Raw genomic sequence first — 26,887 nt, forward strand, 5'->3', positions numbered from 1 at the left:
ATTTACCACGTTCCTCTGGACCAGATTATGGTCCACAATTTTGGAAGTGGGTAATACATCTTACATACAAACGTTGCCGTTTACTCGGTCCTGAAAGTCCTGCTTAAACCTAACTCATCGTGTTCCTGAATCAATCTTGATCATTTGACAAACAGAATAATATTAAACTCATAGTTGGGCAGGCGTTTCACGGAGATTAAATATGTAGCTCGCCGTGATCGTGTAGTGGTTAGTACTCTGCATTGTGGCCCCAGTAACCCCGGTTCGAATCCGGTTGCGGTTTTTCTTTCAATATATATTACATAATATACCACTCTTTCCTCATGCCTGTCGTTCTATTTCACATACAACCCTCTAATTACCTTTAACTAAATAGATATGACCAGCATAAAATGCGCTGTAACTGTCTTTTGCCTTTGTTTATAGTTTTCCTATACTTTTATATCTGATTTGCACCCGTTTAAAATTAACTAATGACAATATTTCAATGCTATGCTGTTTATGAAATTACATATTAAAAAAAAAAGAACGACGCATATCAGATCAAGATACAACCATCAAATTGGGTATTTGTCTGAAAGATTTTCCGTCTCCCATCAAGAAAGTGACAAGTCAAAGGTCTCTCAAATGAATAAAATAGAACTGATCAATGTTTTCAAATTTACACTCAAAATAAACAGTTAAATCAGTCAGAAATTTGTATGGATGAATGAAATTTATTCTGCTGTCTTGCAAGTTTTAGAAGTTTCCCTGCTTCAAACACACCTGATTCAGATCAATGCATCATTAGCAGGCTTGTGCGTTGATCTGAATGTTTCCATTCACAAGATCAAGCAGGGAAACATCTAAAACCTACAGGACAGTGGCCCTCGAGGATCGGATGTGGACATCCCTGTGTTACAGTATGTTTGCAGTCATACATGGCCATTTAACCCAGATCCTCTCTCTTTTCTTTTATTTATCAACCCCACAGTACTTCTTAATACCTGTTGTTAGTTTTCCTCATGGAGTGCCTGTTAAAATATGGTTGTGTACTTTAATATCTAAACAGACTCACAGTGACAGTCTACTGATGAAACTATAGCTCCTTGAATTGAATCTTCTGAATCTTCTGCCTATCATTACTGTTGAGGTCGGTGAGACAGAGTCATTATCCCAATTCAGATAACTAGGAACCCATATTGGTTTGTCTTTTCGAATCAAGCCCAGTGTCTCTTTAGAGGCCTTAGAAAACAAGGTGTGCTGATAATGATGATTTAATTTGTATGCATGCGTCTTAACATTGCATGTATTCATCATTAGAGTTAAGATTAGTACTACTTAACACTGAAGATACCTTAATGTAAAAGCATGTATCATCTATTATTGTTTCAATCTGTCCAACAATCATCAAAATATGATATATTACAAATTGTAAATGTTAAGGTGTATCTCACTTCTAAAAAAATAAAAAATTAAAATGATAAAATCCACCTGGCCGTTGTGTTGGGTTCCACTTCAGTAAATGACACTGCTTTTAGGTTTGCTGTTCGGACCATTTGTTGAAACAATATTGGAACGGACACATATACATGTGTGAAACACAGTCACCTCTTCAGGCCCCGGCTTCAGCCTATTTTTGCCATAATAATACATTTCACTACACTGATCAAACTGTAAGAATACAAAACATTTTTGCACTAAACCGTTTACTGTTGTACTTTCATCTATAGTTTACTCATTTTTACATATTTACCTTCTCCGTTGTATATCCATTGTATCACATCATGCCTCTTACCTCATTCTGCAACTTTTTACTGTATATATGCATACATATGTACTGTACATACTGTATATAATCATACTTATGTTTATCGTTAGTCACAGTTTATTACCATTCTGCTCTTATTGCACTTCTGGTTAGATGCTAAACTGCGTGTCGTTGTCTCAGTATTTGTACTCTGTACAATGACAAAAAAGTTTAATCTAATCTCATCTAAAAAAAATATATATATATATAGTCCTCATGTGGTCAACAGAAGACATAACTGGACATTGCTAATTGGTCTTTTGACTTAAATTATCTTTTAATCGTCACTGTTAAAAGAGTATTTGTGAAATAGTTCTTGCATTCACTTGTTTTCATTCTCCACCATTCTCGCGTCTAGGCTGGTCACATGATCCAAGCGCCGGCCAATCAGCTGCCAGAAGTAGACGGCTCGTAATTTTGAACAGACGGAGAGTCGCCAACCTGGCAGCGATGAGTGCTGCTATGCATAAGCTAGTAGCAAAACATAGATGAATATTTCCTCGATTAACAGATGTTTTTTTTTTTCATTTTCTTCATCTCTTATGAAGTGTAATAACCTTAGCGCTATTATCTGTAGACATGAATAGTCATATTATCACTCCTGGACCGTACCGAGCCACAAAACTGGTAAGTTAAAGTTAATTAGCTAGCTAAGACCTAGCTAGCCAATTCATTAACATCAACGGTGTCAGTTCGCTTTTTGAATAAGCGTTACATTTGTTGTCAGGGTTGTATTAAGGGGACACATTAATTCAGCAGCCAAATTTTCCAGTATAGTCAGTATATTCCAGTGATATCACAATTACTTTATGAAATTAATAATTCAGTGCTTGAGGAATCCTCGTTCCTCTACCAAACGTTACTTGTTCACCTCAACAAAAGTGGCGTTTGAGGAACGATTCCTGTGTAACGCCAAAGTGTTTCTTACTTAAAAAGACAGAACTATCTACAGTGAGAGTCTGATGAATATTTGTTTCTCAAATGTGCATACAAATTATTCTTATTCGTCTACCACAATAATGATAATTGTGTCATATTGATGAAAATGTGAATTGACTTTGTGTCTTAAATACTCAGTAGATCTGTTATATCTCATGTCAGCGATACTGAGAATCTACCGTGAGCTTCAGTTAGATTCCGTACTTTGAAATAAAGTTAGAATAGGTGATGAAAGATGTGACCATTTATTCAAATATACCTTATTTCCGGGGCTGTAACTGCACAATTATCATTATGTAATTATTTAGTCTGTTACATTACATAACTTGCTTCTAAGTTTCCTGTTTTGAGGGCCTCAGTCAGCCCACCTAAAGGGTCAGACCTTCTGACACAAAAACAGACATGCAGCAGGAATTTAAAAAGCTGCATTTTGGCAAATGGTTTTTATTTTTGCCACAATAATATAGAATTTAATAACTGTTGCACAACTTTGAATAGCTTCTTCCAAGATTCAGAAGAGAAATGTGCACATAACCATGTTTTGAAATTATTTTGTGATCGTAATCTCACCTGTGCCACAAGCTTAAAAGAAATAAATGCATGCATGATAAAGATGTTGATTAAAAAGCTTTGCAGTACAGTCTGGTTTGTCTTTTATTGCTTAGATGAGCCTGAAGACGTACACAAGCTGAAATTTCTGGTTGTACAATAAACCTGTTTAAACCAAATGTATTATTGGAGTATTGACTCTAAAGCACCACTAATTGACGAACCGAGGTATAATTTAAGCTTTTTATGTAGCACTTTATTGAATAGCATAATCTTATTATGATCTTTTTTCTCTGCGAACCAAGATGTGAACTGAAAGATTTTTCTCATCCTTTCTCAGTGGAATGAGGTGACACGTTTGTTTCGGGCTGGAATGCCCCTCAGAAAGCACCGCCAGAACTTCAGGCATCATGCTTCCTGCTTCACTGCCTCTGCTTCTGTGGACTGGCTGCACCAGATGCTCCAAAACAACAGCAACTTCGGCCCAGATGTCACCAGGCAACAAACCGTTCAGCTCCTGAAGAAGTTTCTGAAGAACCATGTGATTGAGGATGTGAAGGGTCGCTGGGGAACTGAGGACCTTGAGGACAACAACATACTGTATAGGTAGGCAATTTACAGAACCCGTTTAGTTATTGAAATTTGATGAAAAGTATATGTGCAATTTAAGTTGACTTTACACAAAAAATAAAGCAGGCTTTGTCTTTTTTTTTCCACAGATTTCCTTCCACATCTCCTCTGAAGCCTATTCCTAGTTCAGCTCCAGCCTCAGGCTCCAGCTCCATAAGGAGAAGACCTTCCCTCAGGGACAGGGACAGTTTCTTCAAGTTTAGAAGCATCAAGAAACACGACAAGGAGACCCTGGTGAGTGAGACTCTACATGCGTTTTTTTTAATCTGTTAATCATTTTCATCTTTAAACACAAATTTGCCGTTTTATAATTTGTTTTGAATGCAAAATTCCAGATTCTTTGCAAAAAATGGTATACACATTTTATAGTGGTGTATCGTGGTCTGTCTGTCCCCTCCAGGAAAATGTAGATCCTGCCCTACAAGTACAGCAGGAGGGAGGGAACCAGCCAACAGAGGAGCAGAAGCTGCACAGACGAGAGCTGACAGTGGAGGATGAACAGGAAATCTGGAAAGACATCACCTTAACCCAGTAGGAGCTTAATAATACTAATTAATTGACTAATTGAATTCCTTGCTTTTGTTTTGTTTCAGCCCAAATAGAGATGTAGTCTGATGCATGAGACGTAAGCAAAGGTTAAAACCCTACAACGAGCTGGCAAGGATGTGTTAGTCTAACTCAAGGTTTTGTTTTTGTTTCAGCCTACAGAGGATTCTGGGTGTTGCATCTCTCAGTGAGGTTTTAGAGCAGCGTTCTGTAAACCCACAAAACATCATTCACAACATGACGAAAGTCAACAAGCACGGAGTGGTCACACTGGAAGACAAGACAAGTAGGTTTATTCATCACCAACAAATCTTCAGACGCTAAACGAAATGTTATTATTGACTAAGATTGTATATCCTACACCCATATGATCTTATCGTTGTACAAAGTCACGTGTTCTCACAAAAGGAAAAAAAGATATGAGCAATGACCATATGACTGAATTTAGTAGGACTCATTGGTTTCTGGATAAAAGAAAACCCACAAAGAAGAATGCTGTAGTGACATATTGTACGTGGCAGCCGGTCTAACCTGTCAACCGTCTCTCCAGATGATCTTCCACACTGGGTTTTGTCTGCCATGAAAAGCCTGGCCAACTGTGAGTAGCAGCTTCTCCATGCTTTAACACACATAAACCTTACAAAACCCCAATATTGCCTTAAAAACAAAAGAAACACATTTTTTAGTTATTTGTGAGTTACAAAATTTAAAATTCACCAGATGAGCGGTTTTTGTCTGCTTTTTTTGGTTATTTGTAAATCAATTCTAAGCTTTCAGATATTGTTCAGCTGCATCAATTTGATACTTATTTATTTGTTTTCAGGGCCAAAGTACGACAGCGACCAGCCTTCCTATCCCGGGTTTGAAAGAGATGTCTTCAAAACCGTGTCTGATTACTTCTACAGCCTTCCGCACCCTTTACTGACATACGAACTGTACGAACTGTTTATCAACGTGCTGGGTAGGTTCACTATTTCTTCCGAATCTTTTTGGCTTTTGAGAAGCCACTTGTAGGATTTGCGGTACTGGAATATAACTGGCAGGGACTTCAACAGAACCTTGTTGCACAGTCGGGTCGACTTGCTGTGTCTGGTGTGAGTTGAGTACTTTGCATCTAACAGTGCCTCTGACTCCTAACAGTTTTTGGTTGCTTTCGGAGTCTTAACAGAAATATGAGCAGCCTGAACTTTTTGTGTGTACTGGTGTTTATGTTGTCTTTGACCTGCTCATGTTCATGTATGAGCATTACTTGTCTAAACTAACTAAACCCTCTCCCTTCCCTTCACTGTCTGCTTGCACTGACCCTCTGCTTGCACTGCTTGGATCCCTCTGCCTCTCTACCCGACTGTCATCTGCTTTCAGTGTTTTGCGGGTATGTCACAGCAGCCACTAAATTCCAACATGGGAAACGGAAGAAGTCAGATCTTCCCTCACTTCCCCCACCTGCCAAGTCATCGTTTCGCTCAACAGAGTGTCTCCTTCTGTCCCTGCTAAGACAGGGGTCATGTGATGAGACAGAATCGCCCATGAGTGAGGTGCTCGGTGGGAAACTTCAGTCACGGCTGAACGGAGGTGAGGCCGGTGGAGGTGACAGTCAGTTAGGAGGCAGCTGCACCAGCCTCAATACAGTTGTTTCTACAAGACCTCAAACCAGGAGTTGCTCACTAGAAATCATACTTGATGACTCTGCTCCTCTCACCCGGCAACAGCTGTTTCTGTCCAGTGACAGCTTGGCATCTTGCTCCCATTTCAACAAGAGCCAGGATGACGGTCCTGCTGCTGCAGCACAGGAAAGTCTCTCAGACTTCACTTCTGTGTTCAAAACAAACCCAGTTACTATTAAAATCACTCCAGGGGCTACAGTTAGAAATAGACGGTCTGTGACTGCCATGGCTGGACTACCAGCTGCACAAAGGTTGCACTCCTTACGGCCTCGCAGCATGGGCAGCTGTCTGGACATTGTCATGGAGACCAGAGAGGAAGATGTCAAAGAGATCACGTGGCAGGATCGAGCAGCCAGCTGTCTCAACATGAGCACTCTTGCAAGCCAGCAAGACTCCTCCTCAGCTTCTCATCCTCCCTCTTTACCCTCCTATCACCCCTCTTCTTCTTCCCATCAACTTCACTCCTCCTGTTTTTCATCTGCTGCATCCAAAGTACAAGGGTCTAATGCTGCCACAGGACCCAATGGGCCCAGACCCACCTCCAGTACCTCTAATCTTTGGACGTTCCCTGCACCCGCTGTTGTCCGGCGCTGCCTCAGCTCTCTGGATGTGTCCAAGCCGTCTCGACCTGTTTCACTGCTCGTACCGCCTGTCTGTGTGCCTGCCAGAAACTTCCAGCTCCCCCAGTCCAAACCTGAGCACAGTAAGACCCTCTACCTGTCTGCCTGCTTTGTTGATGTCCAATCAAATTAATCTCATCTAACATCTAACATCTACTAATAAGAGACTTTTCATCCTGACTCATCTTATTAGGACACCTCAAAAGGTGAAGTAGACGTGTGGTTGAAAAACGTTAGAAAACTGCCTCACATTCTCTTCTGGTAGATTATTTAAATGAATTACATGAAAATTTTGAGCCGTTTCAGGGAAATACAGAATTTAAGAGCAGCTTTTAAGCTTGCTCAGATCGCTGTTCATAAGTAGTACAGTGTGCATACTTTGGCTTGCTTTACTTTTTGCTAGTTGTTTTTTCTACGTAGCTTGCACTTTTCTGTTCATTTGAATGACTGTACAAATAAGTCCTCCTAACATATGGACTGAATAGAATGGTTCCAAGCAACCTGCAGACATGGTAGGAAAAACAATGCCATGTACCTGTAAAGGAGCAAAATGTACATTTACTTAAATGGTGCACTAGACTCCTCTCTCAGTGCTTCTTTTAATGGTAAATAACTAAACATGCTACATAATGTTGTGTCCTCTGCTCTTACCCAACTCATCTTGCATCGTAGCTGTAGTTAATCTTGTCATTCATCCATTCATTTGTTTGTAATCTGCTCAGTCTCATAGCAGTGATGGATGGATGTGGATGAGGAATAATTTCGATGTTTCTTTCACTACTGATTGCTAACCCAGCTGTCTCCATCATCATGACGTTATGACTGTCTGTGTATGTAGGTGTTCTGCAGCCTCAGTGTGAGCGCATAGCCATTGAGGCCCTACAGCTCTGCACTCTCCTCCTCCCCCCTGCCTCCCGCAGGAAGTTGCAGCTCCTAATGAGGATGATGTCACGGATCAGCCAGAACGTGGACATGCCTCGCCTCCACCCTGCCATCGGTACACGAACATTGGTGAGGAGCTAGCAGACTTTTTCTGCACATTTGTAAATTGTCTAAAGTCATTTCGTAGTCGTCTCCTTCAGCTACAACCTGTTTTCTTCCATCTATCGTACTTTATTTCTGTGTTTCAGCAGTGGTTCTGATTTGTTTACCTTTTTGTGATTCTCAGATGGTTCACACGTTCTCAGGCTGTGTCCTGAGCAGTGCTGAGGATTGTGACTTAGATGAGCTGTTGGCTACCAGACTGGTCTCATTTCTGATGGACCACCAACAAAGCATCCTCTCAGTCCCCGATTTCTTGCTCAACGCGATCAGTGATCACATACAGCACCTACGCACAGCACAGGTGCACCTTTAAACTGTCATTCACGTGTAAAAACGTTAACCAGACACACATTCCATGCTGCAGTATACGGTGTAATGCAATATAAATCTTTACAAACACATCCTCTACAAGAGACCAGGGAAAATAAAGTTCGGATGCTGGAGTCTTTCACTTATTTCTGGTTTTAGATTATTTTTTTTTCCTTCTTGGATAACTTTTTAATTATATCATGATTACATACTGTTGAATAATGAGTCAGCCGACATCTAACACTCAAACATGATGGAGCGGAGAGAATGTTTGTGTTTTCACAGCTTTACAACACATTTTATAGAGGCAGTTAGATCATTTTAGTATTTAAAACACTCAACTCTTATGAAATCTAAAGGGTGAAATGGCTGCTTTGTAAAAATATTAGAACTTCTGAAGGTGGTGTCAATTTAACATAAGAGCCGTTTTTGTCTGAAATGAGTACAAACTTTCAAATGTTCTTACCGTCCCGATACCAGGTCCCTGTTGACTCTGTTCCTAACACTGATGAAGGCGATCCAGTGTGCGTGCCAGTACCGATGTATGCGTTCTGCCGTCAAATAAGCGGTGCTGAGTTTGAGCAGCAGAAGCTGGCATCATCTCAGAAAGCCATGGAAGAGTTGCTGGAGATACTGCTGACAGACCAAAACATGAGTGAGAAGGACAGACGCAAGAAACTGAAGCAGGTAACATGCACTTCTCAAATGCACAGTCAGAAACTCATACTTTTATGTAATACTTAGAGTCCTGGTGCTGCACTGTAACCAGGAACTTAGAAATCTTAGAAATGCCCTTAAAAGAACAAAAGTAAGTCTGGATTCCTCTTAACAGATATTAAAAGTTTCTATCACCTGGTACCATTTCCAACTGAGTCATTTTTAATGAGTTCTGTTGCAGATCTGCATTTCAGTCACAGGAACCCTTTCCAGGCTCTACGGCAGGGATGTCAAAGTCGGTCCTCGAGGGCCGCTGTCCTGCAGGTTTTAGATGTTTCCCTGCTTCAACACACCTGATTCAGATGAAATGGATCTCTTCAAAAGATTGTTAAGTTCTGTACAAGCCTGCTAATGATGCCTTGATCTGAATCAGGTGTGTTGAAGCAGGGAACATCTAAAACCTGCAGGACAGCGGCCCTCGAGGACCGGATGTGGACATCCCTGCTCTATGGTCTGTAGGAGCAGCAGTTCCTCAACCATCCACCCCAACATGTGCGCTAATATCACCTGCTTCCCTGAAACGTGCGACTGTGACCTCTGTTATTCCTGAGTTATCCCTCTCATCGATTCCACGCTCTCCACCTCAGGGTGGGGTTCGCATTGCTAAACATTTTTAATTGTTCAAGTACCCGACGGTCTTTTTTTCTCCTCCACAGGTTGTAAAATCTTTTGACTCTAGATTGTACGACATTAGTTGTTACTGTAAAAACACCGCTGAGAGGATGCTGCTGCTCGGGAGCTAACACGTGAATGTATGAGAAAATAGAACGGCTGTTGTAATGACAAAGCAGTGAATAAGATGTTAATCTCTGATGGGAACACTGCAGTGAAAGAAAAACACTCACGGCTATGTAAAAATGAGTAACTTTAATGGATTTACTGTGTGGTCGACGCTTCTGCCCCAGCTCTCAAAGTGTTATTTTCTGTGTCTTACCGTTGTTTTTGCTTTAGTTTCAGAAGCAGTACCCTGACATCTACAGGCGTCGACTCCCCTCCTCAGACGGGGAAAACAAGCCAAAGATCAAACCCCCCCTCCTCACCATTGGGAAGAAAACTTTCAGCATCCGGAATTAAACCATTGTAGAAACTGCAGTCTTGATGCGCGCATCATGTTTGCTGCACTGACATTGCACTCCAAAGTGGAGGTTTGAGAAGTTCTTTTCCCTTTGCAGCTAGAAATATTGTTACATTGGAAACTCGTTGTACCGATTGTGTCTCATTTGTGTGCTAATAGAGTGCAGAGTAGGAGACTTTGATGTGTGTATTTATGTTGTGTGAGTTCAGACTGACAGCGGACTTAGAGAAAGGCAGGTAAACCGATGGAAGCTCCTTCACATCATCAATTTATTTTTCATTTTCTTTTTACTTTCCCTGTTAATTGTTTGTTGGTACAGTGTCTGTGTGTTTGTACAAGATTTAGAACAAATTTGGGATGAAAATATGCAATTCTGGGATCACTGGCCAGCTTGGGAGTATAAGATATATCTTAATTTATTGGGAGCATTGCTAGTTTTCTAAAAGCGTTTGCCTTTTGTAGTTTTCAAGACTTTTTCTATTCCAGTTGTTGAAGGTTTTACTTGAAATGTTCTTGAGTATCTGGGAAGTCTTTTTTTTTGCCTTTTTCATTTGAAGTGTGTTTCATAGGGGATCTTTTCATTTCAGAATCCCACTTTTTCATTGTTAACTCTGTAAATTTAAACTGAGTCGGTCTTTCCCAGTTTTTGTTGTTTGTCTATGTCAACCCTGCTTTGTTTGCTAGTGAGTTTAAACCAGGCAGCAAACGAGCATCAATCATCACAATGCTTAATTTGTACATTTTTAATTTATATTAGTCCTTACAGAAAGATTTCACCAGACACCTGCCATGTTTTAGAATAAATAAATGTTGTCTTTAGCATGCTAGCTAATGACTTAGTGGCGTTACTGTCTGAAATTATTCGACAGTCCTACGGTACTAGCTAGCTGCTTATACAAAAGACCTGAAAATCTAGCATCATCCGTTAATTTTCAGTGCTTTTTAGAACCTGAAGTGCTTTACAGGTCCCATTTCATGTCAAATGTCTGAGATAATGTAAATAACTTTTTATCTTGGATTATATGAAGTGTTAGTTCTAATCTTATGTTTGCTTATACCTCAGATCAAATGGTGCATGTGTATGTGTAATCGTATGATTTCATCAACAGTGTTTTTAGCTTTTACATAGGAGAGTATAATGCACACCAACAGCTCTTCACTGTTTACTATGCAAAGTCCTGGGAAATAAACCTGTTTAGTTCAATCTGTGACTGTACTGTGACACAACACACACACAACTGTACACATGCATGATTGAGTATAGCCAGTACTGAGCAGGTGACTGGTACATGAACAGGTAGACAAACCATGTTTGCCCACACTTCACACTAAGCGGATCCATTTAGACTTGGTTTATGCTGGTTGTATCTTCAGATTTGATTGTCTGGTCAGACGGTACAGCCACAGTTAAAATGTGCAACTTTCAGCAGCCTTTAATCTGATATTATTGCAACTCGGTAACTACCTGTACCTAACCTCCCCCAAACATAAAGAACAAGTCTGAGAAGGTCCAGTTGAATCCAAATGTTGGAGCGCTGGAGCGTAACTCTGGAGGTACAGTGATTTAATTTATATGATGTTAAACCTTTATTTTTTTTTTTAAGTTTACGTGATTTATTCTTTACAGAATTTTTTATTGGTGACATACAACAAAACACAGCAACAATGTAAGTAGTTTTAAGAGGAATTTATTGATTTATTTTATTCTGCTGTGGCCCTCTGCCAAGCAGCAGAAGGTCGGCTGTTTGATCTCCAGTGGATCCACGTGGCTCACATTGTCCCCAGTTTGTTAACTGGTGTGTGATTGAAGAGAAAAGGTGCTGCATATAGTATATAGAGTGCATAAGAAGCCCTGTCTGAGTTTCATCTAATGAAACAGTCACGTTTCATGTTTCATGATTCATTTGAAAACTTCTATAAACATGAGATATGTTTGGCCTCAAAGGTAGGCATTTTTGTCCAATCACCTTCTCCATCTCCAGCTCCCTTTTCTGGCTTCCAAAAAGAGCAAAATGACTCGCACCTACAAAATGAACACAAAGCTCCAAAGTTTCAGTTCACAAACAGATGAAAAGAAAATCTGTGACGAAAATGAGCAGAATCAGTCCTCAGAGGTCTATCATTGTGCCAAAGGTCATGGCATTTTGTCTAATTGTTGTTGAGAGATTTCAGTATGACTCAAAGTGGTTGTCTGCCAATAATTTAAAGATTAGTTTAAGTTCCACGAAGATACAGCACCATATCACTAAGCTGCACTCCTGTTCTCCTTTGACCAGCTGCTTTAGTCTCTGAAGTTTAAAATATTTCAATCTTTTGTTGATTCTTTCAGATGAACCTCTTGTTTTGTTGTGGTAAAGGACTTCAGGCATCAGTTTGTTGTGCTGCTCTCAGCACTGACACACACTCAGATGACAGATCACTGCTCTCTCAAGTCTTTTGTAATGCAACTTTTCTCCTATTCAGCACTCAGCTTTAATTTGTAAAGATGACTGGCAACAAAAAGTAGACACATTTATTCACTCTCCTCCCTCCAGAGCAGCCAAGTTAAAAAAAAAAAGTGTTTGCAGACACTGTCTGGAACTAATTAGTCAGAATTGTATATCCATGCACATCTACCTTCAAACAACACCAACACACAGCATTGAAAAGGATGACTTTATTAGTTTGACCCACATCATTAGTAGGTGTGAGTGTTTGTTTTCTTAGTTTGACAAAGACCTTGTTTAGGTCTGCAGAAAATTCTGCACAGAGTCAAGGGCCAGGCGGCTGAAAGGAGTGGACACAAAGCTGGTTTGTTCAGCTCTGGTTAAAGCTGGGGGAGGTGGGGAAGAAGTTTGGGCGAAAGGGGCAACAAAAATTCATGAAAGAAAAGGAGGGGGGTGGAAGAGAAGAAGGGAAAATGAGAGAGGGGAGGAGGAGCTCCTAGTTTCCATCCCTCACCACAGGAAATCTGTGTGTGATTTAAATCCGAACCAGAGTTTCTTTTGCAAGTAGGTTGTGTCCAGAAAGTGTGAGGAGCGTACAGCAACATGGTCAGCCAGTGAGTAACGCTTTCTCTTTATTTTCTCAAACGCTTCGTTGAGAGTAGAAAGACGGAATGGTAACAGCATTTTAAGGGTCAAATTTATTGGTTTCCTGGAATGAAACATAAGAAATAGCTGCTGACAGATGTGTGTTGTTTTGCTGAAAAAGAAAATATTTGACGATGAGTCACCCAAGATTTTAGATTACACAATGCTTTTTTTTTTAACCCTAAATAGCCGATAAACTAAGCTAAACTCAGGATCTTATAATATCTTTGCCATAAGTAAAAGAGGTACAGCATTGAGAATGTCAACAAAACTAAGAAAATATGCCAATACTCTGAAAAAAGAACTGGGTTGAACAGCAGAGGAAGAATCTCAGCTCTCATTTTACCAGAGGAGATGAAGACAAGTTGCACCAACATTTGCACAGACGGATGCAAAAAGAAAACAGGACAGAAGGAAACTCACAGAGGAAAAATGGAGAAAGATTAAGTGAAAGAAGGGGTAAAAAAGTGGTAAAGAAAGACTAAAGCAAAGTCAGTAAGAAAATGTTAGAGAAAAAAAACAAAATCTGGCAAAAGGGTTAAAAAAGAAAGTATCAAATGTGAAAAAAAAAAGATTGTAGTTATGTCGGATTTTTCCTTTGGCACCGCAGAAACAAGCAATTATTCAAACTAACCACATTAAGTCATCATTGTCATCATTTTTTATGAATATCAGCTTGTGAAATGCTTTAAAGCTCCACAACAGTTATGCGTTGTTCAGGGCATTAAAATAATTTTGTCAGGTGCGAGCTCCAAAGTCAGGAAGCAATCCTGTCTCAGCTAACTTCAGCTATGCACAACAGAGTTTACAGATGGTCCTGATTGTACAACAAACCTTGCATGTTGTTCTCATTCAAAAGAAACTAAGTCTTTAAAACCAGTTTGCTAATTTGTTCTTTTATGTCCTTCTCCAGCATGGAGCATCCTGCAGCAGGCTACAGGAAGATCTTTGAGACAGTGGAGGAGCTCAATGAACCGGTACCTGCACAAGTCACCGGTAAGAAAGCATGACAGAGAACCTCCACACAGTTAAACAGACTCTCATACATCACATCGCTCAAGATAATCAGTATTAGTCCTAAGATGTTTATTGTCTTCTTGTGTGTATTAAGCACGGCTGAGTGATTTGCAGCCCTTGCTGACTGATAAAAGCGACAGGGAGCTAAATCGACAGAGTGGATGAACAGAGGGGCTGCCAAGGATTTTCATTAAATGTGATACATACAGTATTTGCTCTACTGGAGTCTTAGAGGGAAAAGAGCTGGAATGAGTGCAATGGATCCCGCTTTAATGACATATAGTAAACAAAATGGTGAGCAATAGTGAACAAAATGCCATAAAAAAGTAAACGTGAACACAGAAACAGGCTCCTGGAGTCACTGTCATCAAGTTTGAATGAACAAGTGAATGTGAAATGCAGATGTTTCTCCTGCATCAGTTTTGTAATTGAAATGTTCTCATTCATATGCAGTGAAATGTAAACCTGCAGCGTGTATCATCCTGTTTGCACAGGCGGTATCCCATCATGGCTGGGGGGTAGTCTTCTCAGGATGGGTCCAGGTCTCTTCGAGGTGGGAGGTGAACCATTCTACCACCTTTTTGACGGACAGGCTCTCATGCACAAGTTTGATCTGAAGAACGGTCAGGTGACGTACTACAGGAAGTAAGATACTTCTCATCTTTTAAAAAGAATCAGCATTTAGCTTTAGCAGAGCTTATAACTGTGTATCTGAAAAAAACAGCTGGATTACTGGTTAATTGGGCAAACGGTGTGATGTGTGTGACCTTTGTGCTCAGATTTATCAGGACGGATGCATATGTTCGTGCCATGACAGAGAACAGAGTTGTCATCACTGAGTTTGGAACTGCAGCCTATCCAGACCCCTGCAAAAACATCTTCTCCAGGTAACGCCAAACATGAGTTCTCAAGTTATTCAAGTCTCCAGCTGAGTTGTTGATTAGCTGAATATTGTACCTGCTTAACGTCTGCCTGACCTACATTAAGTTCTGACTAAAATAGATATTTAGGGATATTAGGCAAGGTAGGCATAATTATTTGTCTTCCTAAGATGGAAATATCAGAAAAGGTCTACCCCATTTGTTCCCTTTGGTTGTCTGAGAGTTTATTTGTCAAATTCCACACAAATCTTGCCTCTTAAAAAGTTGTTTTGCTCATTTTATACCGTTTCTCTTCCACATTTACAACCAAATTTGCAATATTTAGTTAACAAACTAACATTTTTTTTGTGTTTACTTGCACTGTTATGAGCATATAATCCTATTCAGAGCTTTGTACGGTACTGTTCTGTCAATATAATCAGTTTTCCTGTGTCTGTTTAGGTTCTTTACTTACTTTAAAGGCATTGAAGTGACTGATAACTGTTTAGTGAACATCTATCCGATTGGCGAAGACTTCTATGCTGTCACTGAAACCAATTACATCACCAAGGTTGATCCAGATTCGCTCGAGACGTTAAAGAGGGTAGGAGCACATATTTTTAAATTTAAAGTAGGCCTATATTTGTCATAATTTTCTTTGTGGGTTTTAATGTTTTCAAGAGTGAGTCTTCCATTAAAGTGCACAGATTTAAAAAAAAAAAAGAAAAAAAGAAAAAAGACTGAAATGACTTTTTAGACTTTGACAAATGTGCACCTTTCTACATTAGGTGGATCTGTGTAAGTACCTCTCAGTGAATGGTGTGACCGCCCACCCCCACATTGAAGCAGATGGGACGGTCTACAATATCGGCAACTGCTTTGGCAAGAACATGAGTCTGGCTTACAACATTGTCAAGATCCCACCTGCACAGAAAGGTGAGTCACACACAGGGTTCCTATGCACTACTGAAATGCACGTGAAAAAATATTAGTTTTGAGACTGTTGCCCTATTCTCACATAGAAATGTTTTTAATGACAGTTAAAGCAGGCAGCCAACACAGCCAAAATCTTCACCGTTGTGTTGGAGAGTGAGAGCCACTGCAAGCCTCAAGTTAAAATAAAGTCACGTATTGAATGCACATGTCTACCAGGTGCTATGATTGCCTGATAACTGTATCAAATCTTTCTTGACACGGGGGACTCATTTTCATCTGTTAATCATAACGGAGGCATGGACCAAAGGCAGAACAATAATACGATACCATATAATGTTACTGAGAGGGAGCAAAACACCAGTATAGATTGGCACTGTTTCGTTTTCTCTTCCTTTGGTCAAACCATTCATTCTCTCTGGCTGCGTAGCTTGTTTCAGCTTGAAGAACACGATGCATATTAGATGTGTGGGTATGTTGGTAGGTAATTTGATCATGTTGACAGCTGAAATTTTTAGTGATTTGTATTCAGCTTCTCTACAGAGAGGTCTGGAAAAGTGGAATTATGATAAGTAAAATGTGTAAGAATTATGACAGATGACAGAATAATTATGAGTTTTCTTTCCCGGTTTATTTCTTTCTAATATATTTAGTTTATTTTATTTACTTTTTGGCTTACAGGTTGCATACAACATCTTAAATCAATCGATATTTAGTTTTATGAGCGGGACAGCTTCTACATCCTGTTAACAGTTGTCTGAAAACAGACAAATGAAAGCAAATACATGAAAAAAATTAGAAAATAACTTTTTGAAGTATGCGTCTGTGTGTCTCCAGATAAATCCGACCCCATAGAGAAATCCCAAGTTGTGGTACAACTGCCCAGCAGTGAGAGGTTAAAACCTTCCTACATGCACAGGTACAGGCTTACTGCATGAATGCATTTAGTGTCTGTCCTAAACATGAGAATAAATCACACTCTTCCTCGTTATTTGCCTGTAACATTGAAATAAAGTGTTTGTTGTTGTTTATCCGTAGTTTCGGAATGACAGACAACTATTTTGTATTTGTGGAGCAGCCAGTGAAGATCAACCTGCTCAAGTTTCTGTCTGCTTGGAGCGTCAGAGGAACTTCATACATGGACTGCTTTGAATCCAATGACACCATGGGGGTATGGGGGGGATTCCTTTGCTTCCCGCTCATTTTCATTCCACTGAATGAACAAAAAAACCATTATCATCGCAAAACAAATTCAGTATGTGGGTGTGCTTGTGTTGCAGACATGGTTCCATTTGGCCAGTAGGGACCCAGCATGTTATATGAGCAGCCACAAGTTCAGAACGTCAGCTTTCAACCTCTTTCATCATATTAACACCTTTGAGGAGCAGGGATTCCTCGTGGTCGACCTCTGCACATGGAAGGGGTGAGAGTGAAGCTGTGCGTGTCTGTTGATGTGTTTTGTGTGTATTTGCCTCGTGCTGACGTGCCTTTCTCTCGACAGTCACGATTTTGTGTATAACTACTTGTACCTGGCCAATCTGAAGGAGGAGTGGGAGGAGGTGAAGAGAGCAGCGATGAGAGCTCCTCAGCCTGAGGTCAGACGATACGTGCTGCCGCTGGATATTCACAGAGTGAGTTTACACACACACAAACACACACTGCAAGTTTGGATTGTCATCTCTAATGGCCTATTCATTAATTCTTTTTTTTTATGTTTTACATAGTAGAAATGTTTATTTGGTAGTTAGATTGCTCTCTCTGTGTCGGAGAAACATCACCTGCAATTACTATACACAAGACAATAAGAGAAAAAGAACGTTCACATTGTGAATATTATAATAAACGTAGTTAATTATTTTCAATCTTAACAGGTATGATTCAGATACCTGCTTAGCATTTGGATTATCATATTTGATCCATTTAGAGTAGTGCATATGTCTTTTTATGTGTCCAGGAGGAGCAGGGGAGGAATCTGGTGTCTCTGTCGTACACCACAGCAACTGCTGTTCTTCACAGTGATGGCACCATCTGGCTTGAGCCAGAAGTCCTGTTTTCTGAACCAAGACAGGGTAACACACACATACGCACACACAATTCAATCACATATACAACAGCATGTCATACATGGATTTCAATAATGTCTGTCCAACAATATGATCCTTATATTCTATCATGTTTGCTTTCTTGTATTAATGCCCATCTCATTCTCAGCTTTTGAGTTTCCACAGATCAACTACTCTCAGTGTCGCGGGAAGAAGTATTCCTTCACCTACGGTCTTGGACTCAACCATTTCATCCCAGACAAGGTAGGATCACTTCCATTATTCACAACGGGAGACGATGACTGTGTGAAGGTAACAGGCACCCTCAGCACTCGAGTTATTGTGTTACTTGCTTTTGGTTGTTGCTGCAGATTGTCAAGCTAAACGTGCAGACCAAAGAGACCTGGGTGTGGCAGGAGGAAGACTGTTATCCATCAGAGCCTCTGTTTGTACCCACACCTGGAGCCACAGAGGAGGATGATGGTAAGACCACTCTCACATCTCTTGACACTGGTCACCAGTGTGGCCGGATCTCATTAACCAGCTTTGTGGCTGGGTGGCTTAGATGAGGCTGTCCATTCTTCTCTGAATCATTTTCCAGAATGTTGCTCATTATCTGTGAGAGGTATAATTCTACAGCAAAGACTATGGAAGAAGCTCGTTTTCACTTAGCGTTAATTAGTCGCCTTCACCGTAGCAATACTATGTTAAATAGACTTCATACACTCCTGCAAATTAAAGAGGGCAAACCAAGCACTTTTTTTTAGCCAAGACGGTGGAGAGTAAGAGCATGTGCAAATGAAGAACCCGTTGAGAATTTGTGTGCATCTGTATAATTTTTCAGGAACACATACTGTAATTGCACGGTCACCCTGACCTACAGTCCCGTGAAATGAATCTCTCTTTCAATCTAGAATTGAAAAATACCCTCTTTTCAATTCTAGAGTTTTATGTTTTGTCTGGAGATTGTAAGTAAAAAAAAAAAAAAAAAAAAATCTGAGATGATTCTCAGATGAAAAAAAACACGACTTATGACATCATGTCATTAATGCAGCCAAAATGCAACCAAAGTGAGTGAAAGTCCACCCCAACATTTTCTGTATGATGTTGCAAGTGTCTCACATCATTTGAAGGAATTTTGGCCCTCTCTTCTTTACTTCAGTTCAGTGAGTTTGCAGGCATTCGTACGTGCACAGCTCTTTTAAGTTTGAGGCTTGAAGGGTTCTCTTTCAGTCATTCTGTTGGAGATGACCTCACATTTGACTGTAGAAATTTTTGACATAGAGAGGAGTTCATAAATCGACTCAACGGCAACAAGTTACCCAGGTTCTGTGAAAGCAAAACAAGTATAAGTGTAGCTGGTATAGGATAAATGTGCTGATATTCTGTGTTTGGCTTTCCCCAAATGTGGTGCTGTGCATTATGACCAAAGCTTGTGCGCTCGTCAAGGACATTGTTCCAGAAGTCTTGTGGTTTGCTCACGTGGAACTTTTCAAACCTAAGTTGTAGTTCCAGTTTTTTTTCCTGGTAACCCTTCCAAAGTCTTCTTCTAATTGTACTTCTTCTATTTGCAGTACCTGCATCCAAATGAATTAATCCCCAAATCTATGTCAAATGAAATCCTAAACTCATTTCGAACTCATAAAATAACTTGAACCTCTGTCTAATCTGAGCCATCTGTGTTTGTGCATGCTGTCACACAGTCATCCCCTCTGTCTGGCTCTGCAGGTGTGTTGTTGAGCATCGTGGTGAAGCCGGGTGCAGAAAGACCAGGATTCCTGCTGGTGCTGGATGCCATGAAGCTGACAGAGCTCGCCAGGGCGGAGGTGAACACCATCATCCCTGTCACTTTTCATGGGATGTACAAACCATGACCCCCAAACTTTGTCCTTAGCACTTCAATTCCTCTCGGTTTCTTGCCAGCCAAGTTGATATTTCACCTTAAAGACAACTCCAAATAGTTTTTTGCAAAGCAGCTGCTAAAACGACCATAATTGTAAGAGTGTGGGAACACAGTATAAAGCATTAATGAAGTGACTAAAGAACCTGTTTTTAATGTTATTTCTATATCCCTCGTGTTAATTAGGATGATCAACTGAAGTCTCTCTGGCTGTTGAGAAGCAGTGCATGTGTACAGAATAAAAAAAAAAAAAAGAGCTGTGGTATTTTAGCAAACAGAACAGGCTTCGTGTCAGAGGAAACATTAAGTCATATCAACAAAAGTAATCATTGTAAGAGCTGCAATAAAATAAGAATTGTGTATCAGAATTAATGGAGTCTCAGTAAATTAGAGGCTACAGGTTTGATGGGATGTTAGTGAAACAACCTAATGTCACCACATGTCTGAGGCTGCAGGTTTGTGCTTTTGTTGTGGGATTATTTAATATAATTAAAATTACACAAGTTTAATTCATTAGCTCCTGTTAAATTCCTTTTAGATAAAGCCCCTACATTTAATTAAGGTTACATATAAAATACTTTGCTTCGGTCTTGAAACGTCACATCTAAAGTGATGAATTCGATCATTAGTGCACACTACTGAAGCAGCTGAAAAACAAACACAGCAGTCAGACAATTTAAAAATTAATCTTTTATACAAATAATACAAGAATTACTTTACATTTGTGATTACAGAATGATGTCATCTTTCTGCTAAAGCTCCGCTGAAGTGCTTTAAGACACAATCATTTTTTAGTTTTTTTCTTTTTTGTGGACACAAAAAAAATCTAAATTAAAATGATTTTTTATGACTCATTTAAGACTCTCCTGAACTGCTTTAAGGCAACATGAGACCACTGGACTGCAATGACTAACCCCCCCAGTATAAATTTGAAGTAATAAATCTTTATATGTTGTAGCATTGGATAACAGTCTGCTGGTCAAGATGGACTTTATGTAAAATCCAGGAGGCAAATCTAAACATGACGAGGCACTTTTTCAGAATTTTCAGGACTTTCTCTTTCGAGTATTTTAATTCAATTCATAGATGTACAGTAACCACAGTTATCTGTCAAAAGTGTATCAAGGGTAAAAATGTCAGTAAATATGATACATATTTGACCTGTCTGTGAGTGTTAGTATTAATCTCAGAATCTCTGAAGTTTCTGTACAAAGAATTAAAGATTAAATAATCCCAGATGAATTACAGTCATACCCCGCCTTTCGCCCGATGACTGCTGGGATAGGCTCCAGCCCACCCGCTACCCGATTAACGGACTGTCGGTATAGAAAATGGATGGATGGATTTACAGATAACTGAAAAGTGCATCGTTTGGGCTGAAAATGCAGCAGGCAAATCTTGGTTACAGATGGAGAATGCAGAGAAAGTGAGTCGGAGGACAGAAGCCTCTACATGCGAAGAAGAACTGATTGCAGTTTCTCTGTTGACAGCTGATACTGCTGCTGTTTGATGATGTTCAGGGAGTCTCTAAGAACCTGCAGAGAAAAGCAGATCAACAAAAACAATATTAATGGCTGCCAGATACTCCCAGCAGACTCCTGAACCTCTTACCGAACAGCTATAAAATGCTTTATTTTACCTTCCTGGTGTCCTGTGGCAGAATGACACCATCGTCCCACATCCTGCCGGAAGAAAAGAAAGCTGTGCTCTCCTCCTTCAACTTCCTGTTCAACTTCTCCTCCTGCTTCTTCTGCTCTTCATCCTGCTCATCCTCAGGGGGAAGCAGAGAGCCAGCGTGACCTGGAGCAGTCACCGACACTCTGGCGTTGGGCCACAGGAACAGGAAATTAGGGTCAAATGCTCGTCCACACTGGAAATAAACAGGAAACAACACGGTAAACCTCCTAAATGAGTATAATACCAGATATTGTAGAGCAATATAAATAGCATTTAAATGAGGAATCGAGATGCATGTTAAAACAACGTTCCAAGCAAACGTCGGGTCAGAGTGGGCTCAAAGAGACGGGGCAGGACTGACTCATCCAGGGAATACTGTTGGTTTTTGTTTTATAACTGCAAAGTGAGACAATTCAAACATTCAGGGAATAAGATGATACAAAGAAAAACTACTGGTTAATTTACAACTCTAACTCCTTCATCCCAATATTATTTTAATAACCCTAGCCCTACTATTTCCTGTCCTCTCCTGCCTTTGGTAATTAAAGTATTATTAACCAGGCAGACTTTGTGCGACTATGACAAGCGACAACAAAATATGCTCCAAATATTTACTGCTTTAAAATATCACCTTTCAATCACAGAAAGGTAAAAGACTAATGTTTACAAAGTTGCCCACCATAGCATAGCTGTCAGCGCCATGACAACCACCAATCACCACAGTGATTTTTGGGACGGAGGCACACGCCACTGCTGACATCATTGAACCCTGAGCCTTCAGACGGTTACTGTTCCTCTCAGCCTGGAAGACAAACGCAGAGAAAGCTGAGTGGAAACCAAGAAATGGTGTTTTAGTCATTCTAAATTAAACGAAAGGCTTCAAAGTCTTCACTTCTTATCTCAATTTATTTTCTATAATCCACATTTTATTCCATGATGTTCAAAACATCTCCATCTCCACATTTTCACAATATTTTGTCAAGTTTTTCTTCTGCATTTAGAAATGTAAAGAACATCATGCATTCAGACAAGCAAGGCCTGTGAGTCAATACCTGTGTTGTGGACAGAGTAAGCGCTGCTGCAGGTGCTGTATTCTGGAGGAAGACGAGTGGAATGTCTCTCTGGTTGCACAGCTGGACGAAATGGCTTCCTTTCAATGCAGCTTCATATGACAGCACCCCGTTGTTGGCTACCATTCCCACCAGATGGCTAAAAAAATACACGTACAGAGTTTTATATCATATCTCAGAGATCTTAGATGCTTAGATTTTATTCCATGCTAGTCTACAGTGACTGCTTGAGGTGTTTTTTTGTTCAATCATAAATTTGAAACAATCAAAAATGTATTAAAATAAGATATAACAGATATGACTTGTGAAAACAACTAGACAACACAATACACACACAATTAAGATTCAAAAGAGCACTGAATTACAGGTAGCATCATATGTCGTAATTATTAATTCATCTGTTTGTGTTAGTTGTTTGTTCGACTCTGCTTATTTAACTAACATCCTAATCTCACAACAATGACAGGCCACAGTTTGTGGGTGTTGAAGGAAAATCAATCCAATGTTCAAATTAATTTGAAGCTAACTGTAGAAAGGTCGCTGAATAGAAAATGTGAGGCAGACAAAACTAACTTAACATTTAAGAAGCCTGACCATCCAATACAAATAAAGTTCCTTACAATAAATTTGTGGTCCTAAAAAACTTGTAATGCAAATTTTCTGAAAAGATAAGCAGTGTTTCGTCTAAAACAAAAACAAAAACCCAAGCTGGACATAAAAAAGGGCAATTATCCACTTATTCCGACATCACTTCTGTTCTAAGACAAGAAACTCTGAACTGAGCACCACTGTTTTCCCGTTAAATTACTGCAGACTTAGCATTTACAGAGCATGTTGAGAAAGAGAAAATAAAAATGTAAAAGCAGACTGCGCCTACTGCATCATCTGACCCAAACACAGTCCATACCGGCGTATCGTTTAAGACGTTTTCAGGGTGAATACATGGCCTGAAGAAAAACCGTAACAGATTTTGTCAACATATTCAAAGTGGGATTATTTTAAGCACTTATGTCTGTGCGTTTGTAGTTTTTACCCATGGATCTTTGCAAAGCCAGTGACAAGTGTGGTTCCATAACGAGCTTTAAACTCCTGGAAGCGGCTCCCGTCCGTCAGCCGACTGACTATCTGGACAGATTTTTTTAAATCATGTTAAATATAGGGAGAGACTGCAAACTGCACAATCCACAGAACAAATAGCTTTGAGGCATTCTTTACCATTTTAACATCCAGACTGTCACTATAACTCCGAGGCGCGAGCCCTAAAAGCTCCTCTGAACTGTGCAGCGGCTCCTCCATTGCTTGCCTCTTTGCTGTGTCCTCCTCTTCCTCGGGCAGTTGGAAGTTGAGGGTGGATATGATGTTTCTGGTGTATTCAAACGCCTCCTTCTCTTCCCACGCAAAATGGTCAACACAGCCACTCACCCTGAAAAGAGACAGTAAATTGACAAATGACCAAATTGTACTCACAGTTCTGTCTCTGTTAGGGGTTGGTTTGATTTATGGACCAACTCAGCGTGAAGTTTAGCTCCTCCCAGGTTCTCTGGAGTAACTTCTTCCCCCGTAGCAGCTTTGACAAGCGGTGGTCCTCCCAAGAAAATGGTTCCTATCCGGTGCACCATCACTGCCTCCTCAGCCATCGTGGGGATGTAAGCTCCTCCTGCTGTGCATGACCCGCATACCACCGCCACCTTTAAATATAAATGATTTTTAAATGAACACTGTGATTATGCACTCGTTTTGATCTTTCAGTTTTACATGGACTCAGGATAAGTAGTATGTATTTTATCTTTATCAAGTCGTTTTAAGACATGTCTGGCCTCCTTGTAAAGCTTTACCTGAGGGATCTTCATGGCAGACATGATGGCTTCATTATAGAAAGTCCTTCCTCCCTGGTTCTTATCAGGAAAGATCTCTGACTGGACAATAACACACAAAGAGAGGATGAGAAATTACAATAGCACTCAACATAATTTATTGAGTGGTTGAATTCCTGAAAAGAGTCCCAAAATGTATTAAATTGCGTGAGTTTGTTAACCTGCAGTGGTAGGAAAGCTCCACCCGAATCAACCAGGTAGACACAAGGCAGGCGGTTCTGGATTGCTATTTCTTGTGCCCGTAGCTGCTTCTTTACAGTGATTGGATATGCAGTGCCGCCTTTCACAGTGGCATCATTGGCAATGAACACACACCACAGTTCATTGATCCTGCCGATACCTGGATATACAAAACACATAAAGGGTCACATTTGAATAGTCATAGGATGAGAAATGAACAAGAAATATGGAGCAGAGCGAAACACCATAAAACAGTTAACTGAGTAAATCTGCTGCACTTAAACAGATCTGATTACACAGTCTATAGATAGTACCAAAAATACAGGATTGCAGCTTGAGGTTTCTGACCAGTGAGGCAGCCAGCTGAAGGGATGTCCCCGTATGGAAGGCCCAAACCAGCAAATGGTGAAAGCTCCAGGAAGTCTTCATCATCCAACAGGAGGCGCAGACGATCTCTGACCAGCAACTTCCTGTTCCTCTGAGTGTGTCTGGCAATGGCGGTTCCCCCTCCCCCCCCTCTCACCTTTTCCCTGAACTCTGTGTACCTAACAGACAAAGACACAGAATATTCTATATCTTATTTGACCCATTTTTAGACATAGAGAAATTTTCAATTGACAAATAAGAACAGAGCGGCAAGAATTTCTAGACTTTAGCAATGGAGTCTCTTGTATGGCTCTAGGTGGATAAAATATAGATTCTGTGCTGCCAAACTGCTCTTTCAGAGATAATGTCATTGCCAAGTATCCATACACAAATTGCATACATGGTATCAAGACGTCAGCTACCACTGAAAAGGATGATCTATTCCTTATACATCTTCTAATCTTTTGCAACTTCAAAGTATGCAAGTGCACAAGAGTAAAGAGTCTTGCTCTGACGGAACACACAACATCTCTTGACTACCACAATATTAAACAGATGCAGGTATGCTTTTACCTGCAGTAAATTCAGTTGAGCATATCTGATAAAAGCTGAATGCTGTGTGCTGCTGACCTGAGCAGAACCTACTTCTTATGGCAGGAGTTGCTGTTTCTCAGGTTTGCTTCATAGACATGGTGGTGGATGGGCTGCAGGGGCAGGTCCAGCACTGGAAAGGCACTACGCAGAGCTCTCTTTTTCCCAACCACAGAGCTCATACAGCGAACTGAACACTGCCAGCGCTGCTCAGCAAACCTGCAACACGAGATTCATATGAGAAGCTGAGTGTTCACAGCTCGCTACACTTAAGCGAGTTAGTTAGTTTGCACATATACATTTTTGACAAATGCACAAAGTGTGATTAATTGCTACAACTAATACCATCCATCTTTATAAAGTAGTTCAAACCGAAATCAACCACACACAGGTTCTGAAAACATTGAAACACATTTAGTATGACCTCTTTTGGACTTTTCCTTTGATTATTCATTAAATTATGTTGAAAATACTAGTATGATTTGACTTATTATTTACTCTTTGAATGCAGTAACTTTTACTTTTATTTTGACTTAAGTGCAATCATTAAATACCATTTTGAGTGAGAGCATATCAGGCTAACATCTACTTTTACCCCAAAGCATTATTTTTAGTTTTCAGTTTTGTTTATTTCATGCAAGGGCATTGTAAGTCACTTCTGCAAGCAAAGCACCTATCCAGTCACTTCAGCAACTAAATAGAGCCACAGATAGAAGATCCAAGACAGAAATCAAACTGAGACTTAGCTTTATTCTCAGACTACATGTTATTCAGATATTTTAGTTAGGTCTATTGCCACTTATGTTGCTAGCGTGTCAATAATGTAGTGTACTCTATATATTCAAATTAAACGCAAATAGTGAAGGTGGTAATATATGAATATATTCTTCAGGAACTCATGGGCTAAGTGTGTCAAAGGTCGTCAGAAGGAACAGCAGGTAACAAATAAATGAAGATAAACGACAGGTCTGGACTAATAAAATGTCCTGCCTCTTACCTCCACATGCACCGGTGCATGTCTGACAGAGTCTGCTGTAGCACGGCTGCAAAAAAAAAAACTTGAGGAAGACTGAAATTAACTCCAAGTTGTCACTCCATGACAATAACGTCCCGCAGAAACTCTTCTTCTTTGTATTAGTTGAAAAGCGGCGATTCTCTAACGCACAGCACCGCCCTCTATAGGAGTGGAAGGTGGAAAACTAAATTAAATGGAAAAAATAAACGGTATACATTTTTCATCAGAAGCTGAGAAATTAACCAACATTTTACCTGAAAATCACTATCACCCTTGCAAAGCTATTATTACGTCTGATTATATGATACTATTCTTCTAACGTTGTCATTTAAAAAATAATCTATTTATTTTAGTTACCGATGTGTTCTACCTACATACACAGATATGTTTACATTTCTGTTTTGGTATG

At 40.0% G+C, this 26,887-nt stretch overlaps 3 protein-coding genes across 7 annotated transcripts; 2 read left to right on the forward strand and 1 right to left on the reverse strand.

Annotated features, from left to right (window-relative positions):
* The first annotated feature begins 2,221 nt into the window (after positions 1-2,221).
* Positions 2,222-10,408, forward strand: depdc1a (DEP domain containing 1a). The gene is made up of 12 exons (XM_072388974.1): positions 2,222-2,416; positions 3,618-3,883; positions 3,997-4,141; positions 4,308-4,438; positions 4,609-4,739; positions 5,004-5,051; positions 5,277-5,414; positions 5,816-6,820; positions 7,576-7,748; positions 7,906-8,082; positions 8,571-8,777; positions 9,759-10,408. The coding sequence occupies exons 1-12, from the start codon at positions 2,369-2,371 to the stop codon at positions 9,879-9,881; spliced, it is 2,592 nt and encodes an 863-aa protein (XP_072245075.1). The 5' UTR covers positions 2,222-2,368; the 3' UTR covers positions 9,882-10,408.
* On the forward strand, positions 9,907-20,821 carry LOC140311581 (retinal Mueller cells isomerohydrolase-like). Of its 3 annotated transcripts, none has more exons than XM_072388978.1 (14): positions 9,907-9,952; positions 13,867-13,949; positions 14,465-14,615; positions 14,750-14,857; positions 15,293-15,434; positions 15,619-15,766; positions 16,601-16,682; positions 16,802-16,934; positions 17,044-17,186; positions 17,265-17,394; positions 17,718-17,832; positions 17,975-18,069; positions 18,177-18,288; positions 19,534-20,821. In XM_072388978.1, the coding sequence occupies exons 2-14, from the start codon at positions 13,868-13,870 to the stop codon at positions 19,677-19,679; spliced, it is 1,587 nt and encodes a 528-aa protein (XP_072245079.1). In that variant the 5' UTR covers positions 9,907-9,952; position 13,867; the 3' UTR covers positions 19,680-20,821. The 3 variants fall into 3 exon arrangements, with proteins under 3 accessions (XP_072245079.1, XP_072245078.1, XP_072245077.1); XM_072388977.1 differs by lacking the exon at positions 9,907-9,952 and adding an exon at positions 12,823-12,922; XM_072388976.1 differs by lacking the exon at positions 9,907-9,952 and having other exon boundaries at positions 13,853-13,949.
* On the reverse strand, positions 20,376-26,601 carry LOC140311580 (methylcrotonoyl-CoA carboxylase beta chain, mitochondrial). 3 transcript variants are annotated; one of them, XR_011916911.1, is made up of 13 exons: positions 26,461-26,601; positions 25,518-25,682; positions 24,855-25,051; positions 24,488-24,666; positions 24,288-24,368; positions 23,962-24,140; positions 23,668-23,875; positions 23,486-23,577; positions 22,435-22,591; positions 22,062-22,184; positions 21,345-21,575; positions 21,055-21,240; positions 20,376-20,964 (listed from the first exon to the last, which is right to left on the reverse strand). XR_011916911.1 is itself a non-coding variant. In XM_072388975.1 (12 exons), the coding sequence occupies exons 1-12, from the start codon at positions 26,478-26,480 to the stop codon at positions 21,154-21,156; spliced, it is 1,719 nt and encodes a 572-aa protein (XP_072245076.1). In that variant the 5' UTR covers positions 26,481-26,601; the 3' UTR covers positions 20,376-21,153. The 3 variants fall into 3 exon arrangements, 1 of the variants encoding a protein (XP_072245076.1); XR_011916912.1 differs by having other exon boundaries at positions 24,821-25,051; positions 25,503-25,682; XM_072388975.1 differs by having other exon boundaries at positions 20,376-21,240.
* Between the last annotated feature and the right edge of the window lie 286 nt (positions 26,602-26,887).

This window comes from Leuresthes tenuis, unplaced genomic scaffold (assembly GCF_036924035.1).
Source record: "Leuresthes tenuis unplaced genomic scaffold, fLeuTen1.0.hap1 SCAF_7, whole genome shotgun sequence".
Classification (NCBI taxonomy): domain Eukaryota; kingdom Metazoa; phylum Chordata; class Actinopteri; order Atheriniformes; family Atherinopsidae; genus Leuresthes; species Leuresthes tenuis.

What these genes read in the sequence shown, in the direction of transcription:
- depdc1a (XM_072388974.1), top strand. Translation starts at nt 2,369, where the DNA reads ATGAATAGTCATATTATCACTCCTGGACCGTACCGAGCCACAAAACTG. An exon ending in CGTACCGAGCCACAAAACTG is followed by an intron (nt 2,417 to 3,617) that starts GTAAGTTAAAGT and finishes ATCCTTTCTCAG; the next exon opens with TGGAATGAGGTGACACGTTT. An exon ending in GACAACAACATACTGTATAG is followed by an intron (nt 3,884 to 3,996) that starts GTAGGCAATTTA and finishes TTTTTTCCACAG; the next exon opens with ATTTCCTTCCACATCTCCTC.
- LOC140311581 (XM_072388976.1), top strand. Translation starts at nt 13,853, where the DNA reads ATGTCCTTCTCCAGCATGGAGCATCCTGCAGCAGGCTACAGGAAGATC. An exon ending in GACCTCTGCACATGGAAGGG is followed by an intron (nt 17,187 to 17,264) that starts GTGAGAGTGAAG and finishes TTCTCTCGACAG; the next exon opens with TCACGATTTTGTGTATAACT. An exon ending in TGCCGCTGGATATTCACAGA is followed by an intron (nt 17,395 to 17,717) that starts GTGAGTTTACAC and finishes TTATGTGTCCAG; the next exon opens with GAGGAGCAGGGGAGGAATCT.
- LOC140311580 (XM_072388975.1), bottom strand. Translation starts at nt 26,480, where the DNA reads ATGCACCGGTGCATGTGGAG. An exon ending in ACAGTCTGGATGTTAAAATG is followed by an intron (nt 23,578 to 23,667) that starts GTAAAGAATGCC and finishes AAATCTGTCCAG; the next exon opens with ATAGTCAGTCGGCTGACGGA. An exon ending in TTACTCTGTCCACAACACAG is followed by an intron (nt 22,185 to 22,434) that starts GTATTGACTCAC and finishes TTTGTCTTCCAG; the next exon opens with GCTGAGAGGAACAGTAACCG.